This window comes from Apteryx rowi, unplaced genomic scaffold (assembly GCF_003343035.1).
Source record: "Apteryx rowi isolate R43461 unplaced genomic scaffold, aptRow1 scaffold_526, whole genome shotgun sequence".
NCBI lineage: Eukaryota > Metazoa > Chordata > Aves > Apterygiformes > Apterygidae > Apteryx > Apteryx rowi.
Genome location: NW_020450790.1, coordinates 554,143 through 576,577, shown reverse-complemented (window position 1 = coordinate 576,577; position 22,435 = coordinate 554,143). Strand labels below are relative to the sequence as shown.

Below are 22,435 nucleotides of genomic sequence, written 5' to 3'. Positions count from 1 at the left end.
CTACCCTGGCACTATAACTCTCCCCTTCCCCTGTCTTTCCTAGTTTAAAGCCCTCCTTACCAGGTTGGCCAACCTTTCGGCAAAGACACGTGTGCCCCACTTAGTGAGGTGGATCCCATCTCTCCCCAGCAGTTGTTGATCTTCAAACAGGGTCCCATGGTTGTAGAAACCAAAACCCTGCTGCCAACACCAGCGGTGCAGCCAGTCGTTAACTTGGAAAGTCCGTCTCCTCCTCCTCTCATCCATCCCCCTCACTGGCAGGATTGAGGAGAAGATGACCTGGGCTCCCAGGCCCTTGACCACCATCCCCAGAGCTCTGAAGTCCTGCTTGATGGTCTCCAGTTTGCCCTTGGTGTCACTGGCGCCCACACGGAAGAGCAGCAGTGGGTAACAGTCCGAAGCGTGGACAAGCCTTGGCAGTCTTACCATGACAACTCTCACACGAGCCCCTGGCAGGCCACAAACCTCTCTAGACATGAGGTCAGGTCGGCAGATAGATGCCTGCGTCCCCTGCAGCAGGGAGTCCCCCACAACAATCACCTGCCGCTTCTTCCAGGCGTTCCGGCAGGGCACAGGGTCTGTTGTTCCAGGTACTTCCCTTGCAGCCATGCCCAGCTCCTCCTCATCCTGGAGGGCACTAAACCTGTTCTTCAGCTGCAAGTCTTTGGGAGGAGTAGGAGCCTTTCTCCTCCCACGAGCAGTGACCAGTTTCCAGCCTTCTTCTACAATGTTATGATGTACTGTTTCACACGGCACAGAGCCCTCTGGCAACTCCACTGCTGTGGGGAGTTGGGACTCCCGAAATACTAGTATAAAATGATTGAAACCATTCTCCATCTTGATACAAGTCAGTAATTGCAATTTTTTATCTCCAGAGGCAAAAGATTCTGCATTTAATTTGTCACAACCTCCAGCCTATAGTGTCTTCCTGTTAGAAGCTGTGATTCAAAACCAGAATGGAAGCAATGCCAGGTTTTAGAGCAACATCTCTGAACATAGTTTTACATTTTTGTTCTGTGCAAAGCCTAGTACTTTGGCAGACAGTCAATGGCTTCAGCTGACAATTCTCAATGCAAAAGGTGCAAGTTAATGAGAGACTCTGGATAAAAGGAAAACCACTTTGTCACAAGCCTTATTCAAAGAGCAGGGATAGGATATTCTATTTATTCCAACCCTGTAAATCCCTGACTGTCATCTAAATGCATATGTGTGGGAGGGGAAGTCTCTGATCTTTTCCTTTCCTTTTACACAGCATAGCATCTCACAAATCACTGTCACTGTGAGCTGTTGCTTTGCCCTAGCTTCGTAACATTTTATAGCTTTCCGAAAGAACAAGCTGGCACCAGATAGCTCTGAGGACCCCTAGGCACTAATGAAAATGTGGTAGCTTGGCATGAAATACTGTCTTCCCGAATTTGTACATTGCCACAGTTCAAGAAAGGGTGAGGAGAAAAAACGAGGTGGAAGTCATCTTCTCTTCATCCTTTGGGATCTGAACTATCTCTACAGGTTTTTTCCCCTCATGTACCAGAGTACTCGTGATAGCACTGGCCCCAGAAGTCTGCTTTTCCTTTACAATTTAGTATGCCATATGTATGACTAAAGAGTTCATCTTGGAGTGCAGACCAGGTATATTCAGTAAGCTTCCTCACACTGAACTGATGCCAAAGATATAATCATAGAGCAGTAAAAAAAACAAACCCCAAACCTCACATGGTCTGGTCCTCTACTGACAGCCACACCACACAGAGAGCAAGATGGGGAAGACTGGAAGATTGGGAAGCCAGAACTGGACACTTAACGCCTACCTGTGTTAAAAGAAAGCAAATGAAGAACAACAACAGGCTCCATGTGTCATTCTGCTCCAGCTCTTGGGAGCGGAGATGATTACCACCTCAGCAGTCATCTCAGCAATCAGTGCAACTAAATTGAACAGGGACTAGGAAATCAGCTCTTCACCTTGCTGCACTTCACTGCCCTCTGTATTAAACAGAATGGCTTTTTAAGTTAAAATGCTGAGCTGGCAACTGCCATGACAGAGGAGTAGTCACTGCTTGTCCTACGATGGTATGCAGCTCCAGCAAAGAGGTGAGAGGATAGCAGCGAGGCTGCAGCTGTGACTGTTAGAAGAACCTCCAAAGACCCTGGAAAAAAATCTCAACAAAAGGCACCCAGGAGGAGAGGGTAAAAAGTGAACTACAAGTAATGCTGCCTGGACTGATTTCCTGGCCAACTCTCAACACTAATGAAATGGAAGTCTGCACACTTTTGTTAAATAGCAATATACATCAGAGCTATCAGCTGAGAGCCATGTCCTTGAAAAATGTACATTTCTGGTTTATTATTTCCAATCTGTTTGACTGTCCAGCCCTTGAAACCTTATTAAATCTAAGATCCGTAAATCTGTTTAAAGGAATGAAACTATTAGGTGAAGCAATGGCTTTTGCAATCAACGCTAGACAGAAAAGTGTATCAAGTGACTTCAAGGAAGGAAGAATGATCTCAACAATCATCATCCCATAAATCTAACTTCTATTTCATGTAAAATAACTGAATAAAGGATAAAAAAGAGAAACGGAACATCTAAAATCTGAAGGAAAACATATGACGAAGAACATAAATTTACAAGTAAATATTTTTATGAAAATATGACTGCATTCTAGGCTGGAATGGATATTGTATCTCAAGAGGCTTGAAATTTAGGAAGTTGGTCTAGACAGAATGCTGACATGTGGAATTAAAAGCTTTAAAAGACTATTCACAAGCTAATCGGCCTTATTCTGAGTTGAGAAGAAGTTTAGCATATTGTAGTAGGCAGTAGGATTGGAATTAACTTCATGTAGCAGCTGCATTAGCAAACATTATAATGAAATTCCTGATACTAACTTACAGTGGATTGCAAACTTCAAAAAGAACAAAGGAATTGGGGAAAACACTGAATCTAAAGAGATTATGTGAACGGAATGAACAAAACCAACGAAACAACCCTGGAAAATCAAGCTAATACATCTGATGAAAAATCACTTGCCATGCACTCAGAGGGAAGGAGACACCAAATATGAACGTACAGCGATGAATTTGCAAGGCAATATAGCTACAAGAAATGCAATAAAAAATGCACTGCCTTACACCAGATTGCTAATGTCATGGAGCATGGAAGCAGGCCTCTAGCATGGGTTCATCTAGAACACTGCGTTAAATTCTCAGTTTAATGGAAGTGGAAGAAATTTGAGAGAAGACTAAGAAAGGGCAGAAAGAAAGAGAGAAAGAGGTAAAGCTTAGGAAAGATGAAACATACCTTTTGACTAACGAGACAGAACACAGAGACTGTCTAAGCAGTCCACAAGTATCTCAAGCTTGTGAAGGCCAAGGATGAAGAGAAATGGAGCAGCTGGTGTGCAATGAGAAGAGCTGACATGGTGTAAGAAGATGTAATGGGATTAAGAGACAAAATGCCAGGAAATGTGTGCTAAGAGCAATTTCTATTAAGCTGGGGTGTTGACTCATACCGATTATGGTGAAAGCTCTATTATTTCAGGCTTTTGTAACTATGAGGAAGAAACAAGTGTACAGTGGGTAACACAAAACAAATAAGCACTATATTGCTTGATGGGGAAGATCTAGCTCCATTGATACTCTTGATAAACAAGATCAAGACAATAGTATCACTGTCGCTGTGTGGGTTTTGACTTCTAGTTCTTTTGGAAGGTAGGGAAGCCACATGATACATACTTTCCCCTGGGACATCTTGCTGATTATCCTCTGGCTGCTGGGAAATTCCCATTTTTGACAAGATGAGCGTGGCACCATCTCGGACCTTTGAAAATACAAACACAAGGATGTTATTCCAAATAAGGCAGCATGACTGAATCTCCTTGTTAACACCTAAACTGCAGTTTTTGTAATCTTTTGCAGGGGATCTGGACTTATGATAAATACTGCCCTTCAAAGGATTCTTGAGTGACTGTGCCTGTAATTCAGAACAAACTCCCTCCTCCTCCATTTATAACAGATCACATTCAAAACCTTCTCTGAGATAACTGAAATTATTGGAAACATATGCAAGACTTCAGTGGTTCATTAAGCCTGTGTGTGGGCCCTTTGCGCAAAAATGGATTTTATCATGAACAATCAGACCTATTTTCTGAGGGAGTGACATCTTACTTTCCTAACTTGAATATTTATTGCTAGAAAGGGATAAATAGCATAAATAGGAAAGATAAATGGACTGCAAGTATTTGGTAGTGAGCATAATATGAAACCTAAAACAGACAGTACAAAAATATCAACATCTGCTCTCCTGACTGTGTTGTTGAACAAACCAGATCAACTTGAAATCTATTTAGCAGCATAGCAAGGACAAAGATAAATCTCAGGGGCAGGAAGTGATAGAGAGATGAATGAAAGAAGAGATGAATATGAGACCTAGCAAAAGCGCAGAGAGCTTTTTCCAAAGGATTTTGGATTGGGACCCAGCAATGATGAGGAAATCAAAGTGTTGGCATTTAGGTACTATGTTTTCGGTAAGAAGTTTAGGCAATAAGTCTAGACCTAGCCTTTCACGCTTGCATGTTTTTAGTGCCTAGACCCAGAGCTAGTTTTCTGTGATTCTTTACGTATAACAGGAGAAGTTTTTCTACAAACAAATTAAGATTTTATTTATTACTAGAGAATAGTTAACAGATGTGAACAACTGCTCTGAAACACCTCCTTACATTATAATGCATTAGTGTGTTGATACGTTTCCATCTGCCATCTTTTTGTGACGTTAAATCCAAGTCTGAGAGGATCTGTGCAGTAGAACCTGGACGCCACTCTACGGAGTAATTAAAAGGAGAAAAAACGTTTTTTAACCATGTGCAAGAATAACTACTCCAAGAATATATTTCAATTTAAAGAACCACTGACACACTGTGGAACATTAAAAAAAGTCATTCGGGACACGTCACAATATGTGCTATTTACTGCTTTCGAGTTTGGCCTTTATTATAGACGTTTGAGTAGTTTGCAATAGTTTACACTTTTCCAAACCGTGCACATGACTTCTGATTATTTTCCATAGAAAGTTAAATTCCTTTGCATAAAATACAAAAATTATATATTATAAAAACTGCTAAAAGCCCAAAATAGAGGAGTAGGACTTTCTATGGAATAGAAAAGGCATTTTTAGTTAACTTACTATGGCTTTCTGAAAAGCAAGAATTGCATCCTTTACTTTCAGACTAAGGCAGTAACAAAAATATCACAAAACTACTTAATTAGAACTCTTAGTATGAGATTATTAACCTCTTAACAGTCACATCAACATTTTCAGAACAGAACAGCAATTTTGAAACTCTTCAAGAAAAATGATTTTCAGAGGCTGGGTGGCTTGTCATCCTCTGAAAGTGCAGCTTCTTTAAGTTATATATTTTTTGAATAGCCATCATGAGCAAGTCAAAATCAGTATCAGTTTCTAAAATTGCATCATTACTTCTCCATCAATTAATTGTCCATGCTGTCATTATCACATTAATTAGGACCTGAGGACTCTGTCAGGCAGGAACACATTTGTGCTAACAGTCATTAATATGCCCATTGCACCCTATAAGAAAGTATTCATTTTTTAGTGCGTGTTAAGATTGTTGCAAAGTGCTGTACTTCTGCATTTAGCTAAACAAGAATTCAGCATTTAAACTGTATTTTTCTTCTTTTACAATAAATTGCTGTTAGAGAAAATTTTTATGAAAGAAAACCACAAAACACATTTCACCTGTTCAATACAGTAGCACAAGTAGCTGCTTACCAAGAACTACGCTGTCTGCTTTTGGCCACTGTGAACACGGCAGATTTCGATAGACTTGGTCTATTATCTTTTCCTTTACTTGTGATATAGTATCACAGTTCAGCACTTTCACAGGTATGGAGTCGGTTCCTCCATCCTGTACATATACATTTACTGTCTGTGGAGGAAAGAATGTACACAGTTATTAAGATAAATTCTAGCTCATTCCTTCCATTACGACAAAATAGAAAAGATGTAGAATAGATTTTCTCATGCCTAATATGCTATCATTATTGAGTCTTGGAAATTTATTAAAGCTTTAAACAGAGGGAGGCACAAGAACAAAGCAGCTGGATCTCTGACAAATTACATCTTCTTATGCAGCCCCATAACCTGGGACACAGACAAGCACAAGTGCCCCAACGTAATGAGTTACCCATCATCATTTGAGCTGCACTTCACTGAACTCCTAAGATACTGCAGCTGTGAGCTTGCATGTTCCTTTATGCTATCTTCATGGTTTTACTGGTACAGTATAGCTGCATACACAAATCTTCATGGTTTTACTTCACAAGCAGAGCATACTAATACTAATGATTGTACTTGTGGTCATTTAACATGGCGCAACTGATGAGTAGTGACTTGTTCAACTCTTTTACCTTAATCTCCAGTGACTAGCTGTTCATTTTTTACATTTTTATATATATAACATACATAACACATGTATACATATATACATATAAATATATATATATATAAGTGCCATATACAGCATCTCTGGTGTTCAAAGACTTCATTTATTTTTTACTATTATCACAATTACGCTAATAGCTCCATAAAGCACATGTAAGTAGTTTATTCTAGTTCTAAAATTTACTGTTTTCTGCTAGTATTGACATGTTTTATTTATGTTAAAGAAAATCTCTTGAAAGCCTGTAATTTGCTAAATCTGGGGTGATTTTTTTTAAAGCAGTTCCATTATATAAGCGACAATTTCAAAACAGGAAAAAACAAATGGGAAGACGATGGCCAGGTAAGTGAACCTTCATGGGAGAACCCCCCCACAAGAGATGTTAATGTAAGGTATCTTTCTTTCACTAGCTAATACACTAAAACAGCTTTGAGTCTTCACAGATCTTTTGCTAGTCAGGTGTCCTTTGGAGGCAGACGTCACCTTTGACACATGATTGGCCAGTGATCCTAAGTACTTCACCTCTCAGATATGGTCTTGTCAATCATAACTCCTAAATTTATCAGAAATAAACTTGCATGGTTGGTATTTTTAAATGGTTAAGAAACCATGCCATATGGCAGTCAAATTAAACATGATTGCACTGTCCCTTGACAGAACTCTCTAACTAATCATGAGATTTCACCTTCCTTTTCCTATTAGCTTTATGGTAATTGGACACGATTTTGCTGCTGGTTCAGTATGCAGCATGTCAGTGTAACCAGTGTTGCAAAACAGACTCATCTTTTAAATAAGAACAATTAGAGAGCAGATAACTACTCTATTCTGTACTTTCCCACCATGTCTCAGTTTCAGGCAGAAGTGAACTAATTAACATATGCATTAACCTACCCCAGTGCATAAATGCTCCCTGTTTACTAAACTCATATAATGTCACAGTTGCCATAACATCCTCACCATCACATTAAAGATCCCAATAATTAAAAACAATACTAACCCACTTCATAATCTTTCATCACTCACACACAGATATCTATACCTCATCATCTTACACACACACACACACGCACACAACCTTTGTTTTATGTCAAATAAGTGAATCTGGACCAAATACCTCTACTGTTTACAATGTTTAATATCTAAGTAGTAAGCTTGTTCAGCCCGCATCTGATTGCATACACAAATCTTCTGCTTTCATATTGCATTCCTCTAGCTTAATTGCAGGCGTCAGGTTTTTTTTTGTGAAAAGAAACAGACTGAATAAAGAAATACTGACATTAAGTCTCACGTGTTTAGGATGCAAATAAATTTTGCTCACTACACACAAGAGAAAATATAAACAGCGTTGCCAATCAGAGTGGTACTATGGGTGGTACTTTCAACTCAGATATGAAGATGTGAAGATGAAAAATCTACTAATCACCAAAATATCAGCCGAACTAAAATACTTTTTCTTGACCAGCACATGCTTTTATTCCAGGCAGTCTAGGTCATATTCCAGTGATTCTGTGAATTAAAGTCCTATAGCAACCTCCTCACATCAGCCCTTCCATCAGCATCCTTTCAGAATACACAAAACGGTGATTTTACCAGGACTTAATAAAGCTTTTTATTAAGTTTCTCTCTCCACACTGCAGGTATGTCAGTGTATCTTTCTCAGTTGGAGACAATGGCAAATGGCTACTAACATGTCAATAAACGAGGAACTACATCCAAGGCTGTTTAAAGTCAATGAGAAAAAAAAATCCTGTGTTGATCTTTCAAGGATGGCCTGTGCATCTTGTGTATCTGTTACACTATATCCTGAAGAAATGCAGCAAGATTGTCAAAAAGAGCAGAACTAGAATTTAAACTTATACATTCCTTCCTAAACAGCTAGAAAGTGGGCTGTTTTAGTTTTTAGAAATACAGGGCATCCCGTGAGCTGAAGCCTGTTTGAAAAACTGGTGTAAATTCATGGCAGTGAACAGAATTAAGCCAAAGCAGGATTTGTAATAGAAGAGAACTGGACCATGGAGTTGGAGTTCAGAGGGTGGTGGAGCTCAGAGGGCGAATTCCCTGGGCAGGGATGCTCATCTCATCCCGCCTGAAGTGTCTCACATGGGTCTCCAGGCTGTCTGTAGAGGCAGCTGGCCAATGTAGGGAATTTAGACTGCTCAGGTGGAAACACACCCCTTTGAATACCAGTTGGGTTGTCCCTGTTCAGGAGATGTCAGCTCACACTTGAAGAGGTGCAGAGATAGGTTCATAAGGTGATTTGGAGATTGCAGAGCCCATCTTAGAGAACTCCAGAGGAGCTCATCTTGATATACTAGTAAAATGATCTCCAAAATGACATTTGATATTCTGACAAGCAGAAAACACAAGAGAGAAAGACAACCTGAAGTCCCAGGATAACGTCAATGTTAGAACTTAGCAAAAATCATTTATGAATGAATTTAGTTTGGAAATGGGAAGAAAGGCCTTAATTATTAGAATAATGGGAATTTTCAAGGAGCAAACAGGGGAAGTCTTCAAGAGGCAAAATTTTCTTGTCTGGAGAATTACTTTTGGTCAGATTTTTGTACAGCACTGTCCATTACCAAGATCACAGTGGTCCAGAAAGGATAGACTGACCTGACACTGTAGATCTGAATTTTATAGAAGAAATTATTTTATAATATATTAATCATGGTCTGCTTACCAACTGCGTATACTCTACATCATCTCCCAGTAAGCCTGTGTCATTCAAGGTATACTTGGCTTTCTTCAGTATGGCATCCACTGGGCCTTTTTCTACCTGGTGTTTGATAGCCTTGAACAATTTATAAAGAGGCTCCCCAGCATTGTCCTGTTTAAGGAAAATAAAGCAGAAACAAAAGATATACTCAGAGCAGCATGTTTAAGTATTGCTGACAAAAAAACATAGGCAACAGGCTTCAACTCTTACCTTGAGGTACTGATATAAACAAATAGACATCCAGTTAGACAACATCCTCTCAACAACAGTTTCAGATCTAAAAAACACAATCCCAAGTATGTTAAGAATATTTAATGACAAAGTTTTAAAGAAAAACATTGTTTGAAATATAATATTGCTACATGCTTAACCGCATGCACTCTCCTAATGCAATGATTTCCCTATAGAGTCTTGAGAGCATGCACTTGCTTTAGGATAAGTGCTTTATATTGCTCATCATTCCCGGGTACCTTCAGCTCATTACCGAAAAGCACACATCCCTTATGCAAAATTTGAAATCGTGACTATGCTGTAAGAACAAGAGATAAAAAAATGAACCCAGTTGTGCAGTTACCGGGGGGAAAAAAACAACAGATTACAAAAGTACAACCATGTAAACAGAGCAGGGCCTTTTTTAATGCATTTGGGATAACAAGAGGGTTAAAAAACATTAGCGCAAGTCCTCACTGACTACACAATGAGAGTTGATTATATGTGCTCATTATGCTAGATAATTTGGAATAAAATTAGATTTAAAAAATAAATCAAATGATCAGTATTTTGAAGTAAGGTAGATGATTCACTAATATTGACACAGATTCGACACTACAGCATTTGGATATTCTGCTGCCAACAGTTTTGCCTTCCACAGCTATTCTTGGTGATCTTGTTTTTCTAATATACTTAGGCACAGGGTATTTCTGACTTTCACGGATAGTTGGTATTATAATACAGTCTATTTGCAAGGTGCCTACCTTGCAAATGAAATACATTTATAGAAAAAATAAAGAACTACAAAAAACATGACTGTATCATTCAAACCTTCTTAGCATCAGCTTTGGGTTTTTGGCCACAACATACTGCTCCATCAGTTCCAAGAACAGTGTCCTCATGATGTCAGTATAATATTCTAGCTTTCCATGTAAAGCAACGGTCAGTAAAGATGCAAAATAAACTTTAGCTCGAGCAGAGAACTCCCTTTGGCTTTCCAGCGTGTGAATAAACTGAAAGAGGAAACAAATGCATAATTGTGTCAGAGAACAGGTTTCTAGAGTACCTCAAAACTCGTCTGCACTAAAGAGATGAGCAATATTATTTTAATGTTAATCTCCTATGTACAGCATGGAAAGCTTTTCAGAAGTTTGAACAAACTACTTACAAATAATATTACCTATAATTTCTTTAAATATACACTCACACAGTCCTACTGGACTAACCCAAGGAACACATATATTTAACCTGAAGCATTATAAAAAGGATGTTTTAATTAAAAGAAAAAAGTGTGTTCTGTGCCAATTTTTTAAAAAGCAAAATCAACTCCCCTTTTCCCCAAGTTCCCAATTCTTTCACATCAAATTACAAGAGACACTAATCTAAGTAAGTACATCTGGGAATGTACTCTCTTCTGCCATAAACTGTAATGCTACCATTAACTAACTCAGCACTGGAGCCTCATTTAAAAAAGAAAGTTAGAAGCCTAAATCTGTATTTAGGTATCTGACAATCAGCTCAATTTTTGAGAGTGAGCAATTAGAAATCTTTTCAGAGCAGCTGAGTACTCATCAATCTTGATGAACAGGCCACTTGTTCCTGGTCTGAGGGGTCTACGCCTCTCTCTCTCTGAGACAGAAATCCAGTTTATGACTTCCAGTAGGTAACTGCTGTGACCATGACACACAGCTGAACCAGAACTGAATCTATCATTCCACTGATTAAATTTCTTAAAAGGCTAAGGACAAAGTAACTGGGTGACTGCAGTTTTTATGCCAGATCAGGTAATGTCTGTTTCCCTACAGCCACTGTAACGTTGACTAACTCTGTACTATGTGATCTGGGTAATTCTACAGAAATACGATCATGCCTCCCCCCAGGAAAGCTCTGGCAGTGATGCCACAGATCTGGCATCAGTTACTGTGGAGCCAGAACCTTATTAAAATCACTTATTTCTAACAAATTTGCTTCAGCTGTGCAAACCTACTGGATGGTCTGCATACACATGTATGCCTAGCTAAGAGACAAGGTGAATCTACTTCAATACTCACATTAATGAGAAATGATTTGCTATTGAGCAGATTGGAGAACTGGTTCAAAGCCTGCTCCACAGTCTGCCGCCTCGCCTCTGGAATATCCAGCTTCCCGGTTATCATCACGTCTTTCTCTCCATCTTTGGAGGGCAAGAAGAAGACTCTGTCTGTGTACGTTTTGTAGTCCAGTACTGGAATTCCAGCTTCATTTATATCATTTGTCTGATCTTCCATCTCTATCATTAGATCTAGAACATGCAACACAGTTTAAGAGTTCTTTTTTTTTTTAAATTGCAGCTTTTTTAGGCAACACAGTATTTTGGGGTAGGAGAAGTAACCGAACACTGACAACTGTTTTTCATCCCATATTTTCCCTTGCCATTTTTACCAATTATCCTGTTAGCTGTCACCACAGCTAATCCTGTGGTGACATCAGCATTCTTGCTTTTAGCGCAAATTCTTTCCTTGTTCCTTATGTACAACGCCTATAGGGCCTCAATGGATGATTGCGTGGAGTTCATACATACAAATGTAGAATGGTAGCAAAGAGCAAGAAAAGAGACACTGCAACATCATTTTCTCTTTTTTTTTTTCCTATGGGCATTCTACTCCCTCTGATTGTATGTAATAATAAAAGTTCCTTTTTAAATGATGCAGTAACCCAAGGAAAAAAAGTACAACACAGAGAGCAACTTAAAGTTTAAAGCATAATAATTTAATTGGAGGGAGGGGCCAGCAGGAGGGAAGAAGGTTAAACAGTTCACTGAAATTGATGAAAACACTTCTGTGGGACCCAAAAGCTTTCAAGTTCTTGAAAGGGACAACAATTAGGGAATCGCCTTTTGGAGCACTTATTTTAGCTGAAGGCTTTTCAATTACTCAGTATTGCTGACTGACTGAAGTATCATGTTAATTAATATAATGACCTATTGTCTCAGCAATTTTTATTGTTCATGTCATTTATTCTTTCAGCCCTTTATTTTATAGCATTTAGCAAACCTATGGGAGAAAGTATCTTGTGGTTTCCAGCTTTGTGGTACTCGTACTTCCTGCCTGATCTCCATTTTCTTTGCTATTATTGGTTCCATATATTCTAGGCCACCTGCACTTCATGCTCCTGTCATTACAATATTACAGTACGGATCCAGAATGTGTTTTGATTTTGGTGTTTCATTTTACCATCAGCCAAGAAGGAAGCAGTTTAGGAACTGGATTACTCCTTGTATGCTTTCCGCAACCCTTGTGCTTGTGCTAGGATATAGGGAGGAAACCTTCAATTCGACAAGCAGTGCGGCTACAGCAGGATTTTGCAGCCCCTCACTGGGAGTATCAGCAAGAGAAAGGCACCTTTGCATTTCAGAAACATGTGTGAAGAAGTTGCATGAGGAGGCTGTGAGAAGGCTGTTAACCTTGATTGACCCCCTCGCATTTCAGAAGGCAGTTTGAAATGAAGCATGCTTAGGAACAGCTTTTGATTCAAAGATTTGCTTCTGGGTTCTGTCCAGAACCTGCAAGGAGTCAATTTTCCAGAGAAAGAAAGCTGATATAAGAAAAGAACATTCTGTCCCAAATGACAGAAATTCCAGGAAAACAAGACTTTGAGAGGCCTCCAGCATGACAGAAATCTTATGAAACCCTGAGCTCCAAAAATTGATTTCAAAGTCTAACCTCAAGTTGGTGTTTAATTCAGTCCTGCTTTTTAGCCACTGCCAATATGAAATATTCTGTTTCTTTTTAGAAATAAAACGTGGTTTTTTTAATAGGGATTATTTCAACATGACCCAACAGCAAGTATACTTCAGATAATGAAGTGACTTCTCATGGTAGTCATTTAGACCAGTATTTGCAAACTCAGATGCCTAGTTTAAGCAACATTGTAGAAACGCTGAGCCTTCACACCTCCCACTGTCTTCCCTGGGTTGATGCCTCTGTGTTTACCCAGAACAATTAGCTAGCTCCTCAAATCAAGCTTAAGGTTTTCCTGATAAATAGGGCAACATGCTATTTCTTTCCTGCAGGCTTGCCAAATTATCCCTTTGTATGCTGATTGCTGCAAATACATTTTGCAGCTCTGAAAACAGTTTTTAATGTACTTGTCTGGCACATACTGTCATTATGCTCAGTACTAAGTGCACAGTTAGTTATTACAAAACTTCTTTCCTCTGTATCAATGGTCACTCATATCAGTGGCTATAAATAACCCTATTTTCAACTAGTTTCTATTTCCCAGTTGCTGACTAACTCCTGTGCTTCCTTTGGACTAAAACTGTCCGTTTCCTTTAATAATCTTCAACTCCCTGTTTAATTTTATTTATGGCTTTCATACATAATAGTCAGCAAAATATTTGCTGTATGTTGATGTCTGTAATCAAAAGTAGTTAGATCTACTGATTATTCCCAGAAGACAGCCTTAGCAAGATAGCACAGTTGCTCCAGCCCATCCCATGATTTCTCAAGAGGACCCACAGAAATGCAAATATCAGTCATACCTGTGAATTCCTTTTTGCACCGATCTCTGACACTCTCCTCCAGGCCTTCTAGTTGTGACTTGATTTTTTCATATTCTCGTTCTGCTTGTTGGCTCTTGCGTCTTTATGAAATAGAGGTAAGATTTAGAAAAATTACAAACTGTAAAAGCAAATTGTTTGCAATAGCTCTAAATGGGAAGCAAAAGGAATCATGGGAGGACAATTTCTTGTTCTTGATTTCTTTTAAAACACTAGCTGCAGAGAGAAAATGGAGGAGGAGAACAACAACAGTGGATCAAAGATTCATTTAGTGTAAATCACCTGGCACCACCGTGGGCCTACCACTTTAAAGCACATACGAGTCAATGGTTTAAAATCCAATAAGCAATAGTTAGGATGTGTTCATATGTTAGGATGCGTTCATGTATTAAGTTCAGAAATGTAATTTGTATATACTGAACAAAGATTGCTTGCAGCATGCTCCATCCTAGCTATGAGGCATCAAGGGAGTGTACCTAACACTGGACAGAGCAAGTTGAGAAGATCCAAAAGAAGGTCACTGCTGTATAACACACTTCAGCATTACTTCAGCTACACTGATATGAATCATTAGAGTGAAATCCATCCCATGCTGAGGGCCAGTACGAGGCCTATGTATTACTAACCTCAAAACTGGCCTAAGCAGGTCTTAAATGAAGTACGGACATTGTTCTGGCCCTTTATGAAGCATGAATTTCACCATTAATCATGAGATTTGTGTGTGGATAACACTTATCTCAGCTGGAAAGACCAAAATGACCACTTAGAGAAATTCATCCAGCTTGGATCTATGGTACTGACTGAGGCAGCTTAAATGCTTATAGAAATGTATGCAGAACTAGTGATCTCCTCCTTCACAAGAGGCACTTTAGATGCAATTTCAAGAATGTATGTGCGCAACTCAGCCTGCAATTGTGCACTTGGAAAGCCTGGGACCAATTGTTTGTGTTTATGTATAAAGGACAGACTGGGCTGACTGACACCAAAGAATTTGGTGTATGAGAGGAATAAATTGGTGCTCATACACATTTCCAGCTGTAGCTGCTTTCCTTAACTCTACAGCACATAAAAATTATAAGGATCCTTTCTTTTTGTAGACTGAGGTACAATTAGATATCACCTTCAAAGCTTCAGGATAGCAAAAGCATCTAATTAAAGGAGCTTCTTACCTATAACAGATGATAGAAATGATGATGATTGCTACCATAGGAATAAGTACGAGTGGCAAAATAAGATTCAGTGGGATGTCACTCACACGCGTATCATATTCCACCCTTCCTAGGATCCATTCTCGGAGGCCAAATTTCACCTGATTGGATAAGCACAGACATTTGTTTCAAAAAGCACAAATGGATAGTGGTTCATTTCACAATTGTGTTCTAATTTCTTACTAATCCTTGCAATCCAGTGAATTTCTAGCTCAAACTGCCAAACAAAGGAACAATTTCTGTATATTTTATACTGAATTTAAGTGACTAGCACTATGTTTCAAGAAATAATTTTACTCTGTTTTACAGAGGAAGAAAAATCCCCAGCCTGCCTAGCTACAATTATACATTCCTATATAACAAAGGTAGAAGGCAATTAGCAGCTTGGGACTGCTTTTTATGTGTAAAGTCTTCTAGACAGCAGGCAGAATCTGCAGAAAGAAAGAACAGTGCAAGAAGTTTCTTCACAATAATATAACATCATAAAAGAACAAATTATTTCAGTTAAGAAGCTACTGTATTAGTGTCACTTAAACAGTGCATTATTTTGAAAAGGTAACATACAATGAATTCAGGAAGGTTATTGATAGTATCTCTCTTCTGCCTTTTCTTGGGTTGAGGTTGTACTTCTGGTGGCTCACAATATAAGTCCTTCTCAGTCAGGGTTTTTATGTTGCAAGGTTCATCTCCTACAAAAGCCTGGGCTTCATCTATTGTCATGGCTTTGTTCAGATTACTGCCCTAGACAGAAAATACAAGGCTAAGTCATCATCACAAAATCTTGGGAGACAAGAAGTCATGAGTTACAAACTTCTCGTTGGATCATTCGGAGCAGATGTGATTCGCATGGTGCTATATAGAAGAGCAGAAGGGAAGGGAATTACGCAACGCCCTTTCTTCTCCTTTTCTTCTTAGTGTAAGAAAGGAAAGAAACCAATCCCAGTCCCCCATCCTCTGGGGGGACCACGGAGAGAGGTAATTTCCAAATTCCAGACTCAGCAGCAGAGGGCATCATGAGGAAACACAAAAGAAAGAGAAGAGGAGGTGGGAGGAAAGGGGGCCTAACAGTGCTCGACATCTAGCAGGGGTAAGGGGCTCCAGCAAGCATTTTGGGTATGGTACCAAATAGCTATTCATCGTAGGTTAAGGTTTTGAGAAAGACAGGAAATATTCTGTACAAGTTTTAAGGACAAAATGGGCAACTGTCATCTCTTAACAAGTTTACCTTCGCATGAATAAGTTTGTTGACTTGTTTTTTGACGCCATCTGTGAAGTTTTCAAAGGTTGGGTCTGCAACATATGCAAAGGAGTGACTCTCATTTTTTACAACCAAATGATAATGATCCATTAGAATAATAGTGGTAATATTATAGTTTTCTGGATCTTCCAGTATTGGTGGGGAAGAGAAAACCACTGTGGTTGCACTGAGATTTGTAACAAGTTTTCCATCAAACTGTAAGAAACAAGATAAGAAGAATATGCACATTTTAGACCTTGTTTGGTTGCTGTACATAACTGTTGATAACTTTAGACTGTAGAAATAAAACACTGTGAGCTATGTCCTCTCCATACAACAAAAATAACAAAGACAGTATGAGATACTTTCTGAAAGGAAAACGAAACAACAATTTGTTGATGGGAAAAAATCATTGATTCATTGTATTCTAGCACCTGACCCCCAAAAAAGCTTAGGCTACAGCTCCGCTTCCATCTGCCTTCAAATTTTTTGGCTCTGGACCACACTGGGCTGACATAATTAAATTGCTCTAAGATTAAGAGGTTAACATGGTAGCTTTAATCGAGACTGTCTTCTGTACCATTAAGTATCTCAGGTGAATTCTTTTCTATTGACACTATAAAATACCTTGCAGAAATTCAATGCAAGTACTAAGTATAATTTCTGAATAAAATTCACCAATTGTCAATTAACAACTCAAGTTAATAATTTTGTTAATATCCTTCCCTCCCCTCTCCAAATAACACAAATCCTGGAAAGTCCTTCAGTCATTCAGCAATGCCAATTGCAGCCAACAACACTAACAGGAACCTTTAAAATTTTTTACACCATCACCTCAGTTTTTCATTTTGAGAAAGCAAATGTAATTTGATAGCTTCTCCCTCATATTTTTGATATCATGATTAAGTAAATGTGAGTGAAAAAAAAGATTAAAAAAAGAGTTGCTAGACTTAACCAAGAATAAGCACAATACATAATATAGACTTAAGCTAACATTTTTGGGAGATGCTAAGCACACATAAGGAGGGGTGGGAAGAAATGTTGATAAACACTGTCAAGGATATTAAATAGTCTTTGAGATTATCCTGAGGTTTAAGGTAAGCAGGATATAGAAGAATTACATCTTGCACTTTACGGCGTATGAAATGTATGCAGTTTTCCTTCTTAAAATTCTTAAAAGGATAGGGTTCTAATGGAGCCAAATCCAGCAGGCTTTGGCATACTCTAAAAGTTGACTCACACATATATATATAAAATATACACATTACCAATTCCATATAATAATCATTATATTTTTAAAATCAGACCACAAGAAAGTCCTAAATTGAAGAGTTAGCCTTAAAAATTCTCCATAATTTAAAACATGTTCTTTCTGGAAGATCACTTCAACTTCTCAATTGTTGTATTAAATTGTGATCTTCATTAGAAAAGTGAGAAATTCAGCTCCTTTGGAGATGTCAGTTCTTTTTAACATGAGATGCAAAAAGGGTTTGTTTTATTTTTTACAACTCATAATTGTTCACATGCTGTAAGTGCAATATGCCTGAAGCATATTGCAAGAAAGAAAAGGGAAAGATTTTGTTCTTTGAGGTGCGAGAAAATAAAAGGCTCTGACTGTGCAAAGCCAAGTACTCAGGACTGTCTGCATCTGGGTCCTGTTTTGGGCAAATCTCTAAACCTTGAAGGGGGAGGAGAAAGAGAGAGAGAAAACAAATTATACAACTTTGAAATTCTGAAATATATTCAGTTTTACCATTCAAAGCTTCCATCCTTATTCATATTGAACAATTTTAAAGCAGAAAGTTACAAGGTACTATTAAATGTAAGTATAGATGGCAGGAGTAGGCTTTTTTATATAGTTAGAAATAGAGCCAGAAGTCTGTTCAAACATTCACTCCAAGCCCAGTGAAGTCAAGTGGGCAAACTTAAATGCATTTTTTTGAACAGACTGTATTTTATGTATCCATTGTGATGCCTTTGGGGGGAAAAAAAGAAAATTACCCTTTGGAGATTTTGTTTCCCTGCTTCTGGACGCTCTGCATAAACCACCAGTGAGAATCTCTGGATAATGTCAAATCCAGTTCCAGTTACTGTAATATTTCTCCCTCCACTGAAAGGCAGAATTAAAAAAGAAATCAAGTCATTGGCAAAATACTACAGCTATAGGCTACTTTATCCTGCATCACTACTAATACCACTGAAAATAGTTATGGAATGCCTATATGATAATTAGATCTCCTACACAAAAAGCATCTATTAAAGCTATCTATAATCACAGCATTTAAAGACAGCAATGTGAACTTTAAACTAGTTTTCGGATAGCAGTATAAAAAAAGTACAAATCCCTTTGTCAGTATTTGGGACTGTGATGGCTCTTTCTATGTGCTTCATTTCTCTGATCTTTTTTTTGTTTTGAAATCTCTTCACCTACCACACACACAGACAAAGGTGAAAGTACATTTTCCCCAAACTTTAGGGACCTGGCTTCTCTGTTCACTTTCATTTGCAAATTACTTCAAATTTAAAAGAGTGAATTCACATAAGAAAAAGAATGTATACAAGTTGCCAGTGAAAGGTGAAGATACCTAAGCAACCTGGATTTAGAGGGATAGCAATCCTCAAAGGAAACCATTAAGGTAAGGTCCAGCTAAGAAGAAGAAGAAGAAGAAAAAGAAGAAGGAGAAGAAGAAGGAGAGGAGGAGGAGGAGGAGAAGAAAAAAAGTCTTTTAAATCCCCTGGGGTAAATCACTATTGGTCTACCAAGGAAACCCCCAGCCCCCACAAAAAAAACAAACCAAAATCAGAAGCAAATAAAACCAAACCCTTTTCTACATAAGTGACTACTCCATATTCAAGGAGGCAAGTATCAATTTCTCCAACAGAACTCATAGCCAATTTTAATTTTAGGGTCCTATTTTTAAGGTTGTGATCTTACAACTTCCTTTTACTGAAAGAGAAAGGAAGCATCTTGATCTCTTTTTTATATTCCAGAATATGAAAATGCCAACTGCTTCCTACTAGGCAAAGAGGTTGGAATATTAGGGAACAGCAGAGCCCAATGTGAGTAAAGGTCACAAGTTTGTCCCTGTATCAGTTGTGGAATTACTCTCAAAATCAGAGGCATGCTAAGAGGACATTTAAACAGATGATTTGCCGTTTTGCTACAAATGTACCAGTGGCATATATTTCTTTGGTTTCACAATTAGCACTAGATGAGTTTTTTTCCAGAAGGAACACTATTTTGAGTGAACAGCTACCAGCTGGAACATGAAGTGAATAGGGGTGTAGGAGAAAGAAACCTTTCTGACACTTTTATATTATTTGCAGAAGATGATCTCTCCTTCAGAGAGAATGTGTAAGTAATACAAAGATCATGTGGTTTGACATATCATACTTAAATGCTTCAAATCTTTCCCTTTAAGATATCTTCATTTAAAAGAAGCTCATCACTTTTTCTGATTTCAAGATTTAGCTTTGAAGTGGGGTTTGGGGATAAACAGAATACTTTCAAATGCCAGCTGTGGTTTAGAAAGAGTTCAAAATCTATGTATCTGAAATTGTGTATAGATAGAGTACAACAGCTCTTATTTTAAGCAGTTCTATATGGAAGAAAACCTATTACATATATTTTAACCCAATCACAAATGAAGTTCTGACAAACATTTCATTACCTGCTGAAGCTATTTACTGGCAGGAACTTGGTGACAGTAGGATTCTCCCTATATGAAAATTTCCCTGGTATGCTGCTTGCTGTGTCCCCATAGTGGACTCTTACGTCAACATCTTCAACCTTGCTATGAGGTCCTGTAATGCAAACTATCTTGTCTCCAAATTCAGTGCTAAATCAGAGAAAAAAGAGAAGAGGAAATATCTTCAGTTACTAACATTATTGTAATTCATATTTATTACTGTAGTACCCCAGAACCAACAAGAATGAACCCTATTTTGCTAGGTATTGAGTAATTACACGAGGAGACAATACGTTCTCCAGATCACTTAAAGTCTTAACAAAAAAGATACAGGATATGAAAAGGAATAGTGCACACACACAGGAACAACAACATGTCAGGACACTTCATGTTATTCCTTTTGGTGGGGGGAGAAGGGGAGCAATTAATAAGAAGAAAAATAAGAGAGAGGAAGAAGTCAAGGGACACTACGAGATTAAAATTTTATATGGAACCACTGAGAAGATACTGTAGGAAAGCATGGATGAGTTTGGAACAGCCAGTCAGGCAGAGAAAGCTGAAACTGTAAAATTGTTTCAATATCTGAGTTCTTCCACGCTGGTTATTTTTGCAGCTGCTTCTTCCAGCTGGAGCCCCTAAGTGAGTTTCTGTCTAAATGTTACGTGCAGAGCCACACTGCACGTGATGAGTCACTACAAGACATATAATAGATTTGTGTAATTCCGAAAGGCCAGCACTTGCTTGGTGCTTGGTTAGGATACAAGCCTATTGTTAAGTCCTCAGCGTTTCATACGTACACATTGCAAGGTTCACTGCCGACTAAAACATGAACATCCTTCTTGGAACCCGTTGCCAGGTTTGTACCAGTGATGGTAAGTGTGGTTCCACCTGCTTGTGGACCTCTTTCAGGGCTTATTCCAGAAGGATGAGGTTCCTGCAAAGAGGAAGCAGTCAAACTCATTAAGAAAATGAAACAAAATTTACACTAGTATTAATATGTATATATTATATAATAATAGTAGTATAATATTATTATCTTTAAAATAATAAAATTAAAAGAATGTAAAAAAGCACAAATCTTTCACCACACAGCAAATTCTTTCATTACCCATGGTGAGCAAAGGAAGAAGTGACAGATGATGTGAATGTATTCACATTTTTTCCAAACCGTACTTTATGAGGCTTAATATAAATTTAAATTCCCCATTTGCAATATGTAGAGAGTTAGCTGCCATTAGGTTTGTAAGAGCTTCCTCTTGGACTTCCTGTTTTCACACTTATTTTATGATTTTCCTCTTCCTTATGGCTGAGTGTACCTTAAACTTTCCTTGCCCTTTGCATACACATTCTACATCAACTACAGGAGAGACAAAGCAAGGTTTTCAAAACTGGTGGTAAAGAGAAAGAATATTAAGATTTCATTTATCTCATAAGGCCCTAAGTCATGGAAAATGATTTTTACCCCCTGTCTTGAGCAGTGAGCTTGGAAAAAAAAAATCTGAAAACATTACATTTTTCTTATTCACCTAGAATCTTGGTGAAGATTTTTTTTTAAATCAATGGAAACAAGCGGACACGCTTCAAATTATTATCAAATTCAACAGAAATTTATATTCCTCAAATAATGTCACTCCTTTTGTTCTCAATTCAGTCTTTATTTCAGTGATCACATTTGCTATTCCTGGATATATGACAAATATTATAAATTTACAGTGAGGGTGATTTTCATGAATGATGCAATTTAATTACGTCATACTTAAGTAGTCCCTAGTTCCAGTTCAGAAAAGCATCACTATTCCGGATAACACTGAAGCTCCTGAATCAAGAGTATGAACGAAGTCACTTAACTTGCATGAGACTCCTTCCTTGCACCAGCCCAATGCCAGCCCAGCACCCTGGGTTGGGAGGGGACGCAGCCTGCCCAGCGCCTCCCCACACCAGCCAGGATGCCCACGGACGTGCTGCAGCCTCACACCAGGGTGATGCTGCTCTGTGCACCCACAGCAAGGCTGTCGCGTACAGGGAGATGTCTCAGCACGGCACGTGCCCAGGGAAGATCCTGGGTCCATGTGAACGGCAGGGCTGTTGCTACAATGGACCTTGCATTTGCTAAAGCATGCCAGATCAGAAGTTTAGGGAGGTTGTGACACAGGTAATGCTTTTTTGATGTAAAATTATGCCTCTTGACCCACATTCAAACACAGGCTTTCCTTAAACAAATCAAGAGAGCCACGAGCCCCTGCTCACATGTATTTGCAAATAACATCTTTTCTTCTCCTCCTCTTGCCTAACCTTGCTGAAACGAGTGGCTGATAATGAAGCTCTTGGTTGGTGCTATTCGGTATGAAGCATATACAAATAAAGCAAGAGTAAAGAA

The 22,435-nt window shown here is 38.5% G+C and overlaps 1 protein-coding gene across 3 annotated transcripts in view; it reads right to left on the bottom strand.

Annotated features, from left to right (window-relative positions):
• The window catches only part of PLXNB2 (plexin B2), a 260,640-nt gene that overhangs the window by 16,410 nt on the left and 221,795 nt on the right, over positions 1-22,435 (bottom strand). For all 3 annotated transcript variants that reach the window (XM_026080566.1, XM_026080568.1, XM_026080567.1), the window contains exons 18-31: positions 20,856-20,992; positions 20,041-20,208; positions 18,371-18,479; positions 16,358-16,585; positions 15,697-15,873; positions 15,094-15,233; positions 13,907-14,007; positions 11,436-11,665; positions 10,216-10,397; positions 9,385-9,451; positions 9,139-9,285; positions 5,786-5,942; positions 4,716-4,816; positions 3,733-3,817 (exon numbers count right to left, since the gene is read on the bottom strand). In XM_026080566.1, the coding sequence (XP_025936351.1) occupies positions 3,733-3,817; positions 4,716-4,816; positions 5,786-5,942; positions 9,139-9,285; positions 9,385-9,451; positions 10,216-10,397; positions 11,436-11,665; positions 13,907-14,007; positions 15,094-15,233; positions 15,697-15,873; positions 16,358-16,585; positions 18,371-18,479; positions 20,041-20,208; positions 20,856-20,992 (2,029 nt within the window). The remainder of the gene's footprint in view (positions 1-3,732; positions 3,818-4,715; positions 4,817-5,785; positions 5,943-9,138; positions 9,286-9,384; positions 9,452-10,215; positions 10,398-11,435; positions 11,666-13,906; positions 14,008-15,093; positions 15,234-15,696; positions 15,874-16,357; positions 16,586-18,370; positions 18,480-20,040; positions 20,209-20,855; positions 20,993-22,435) is intronic.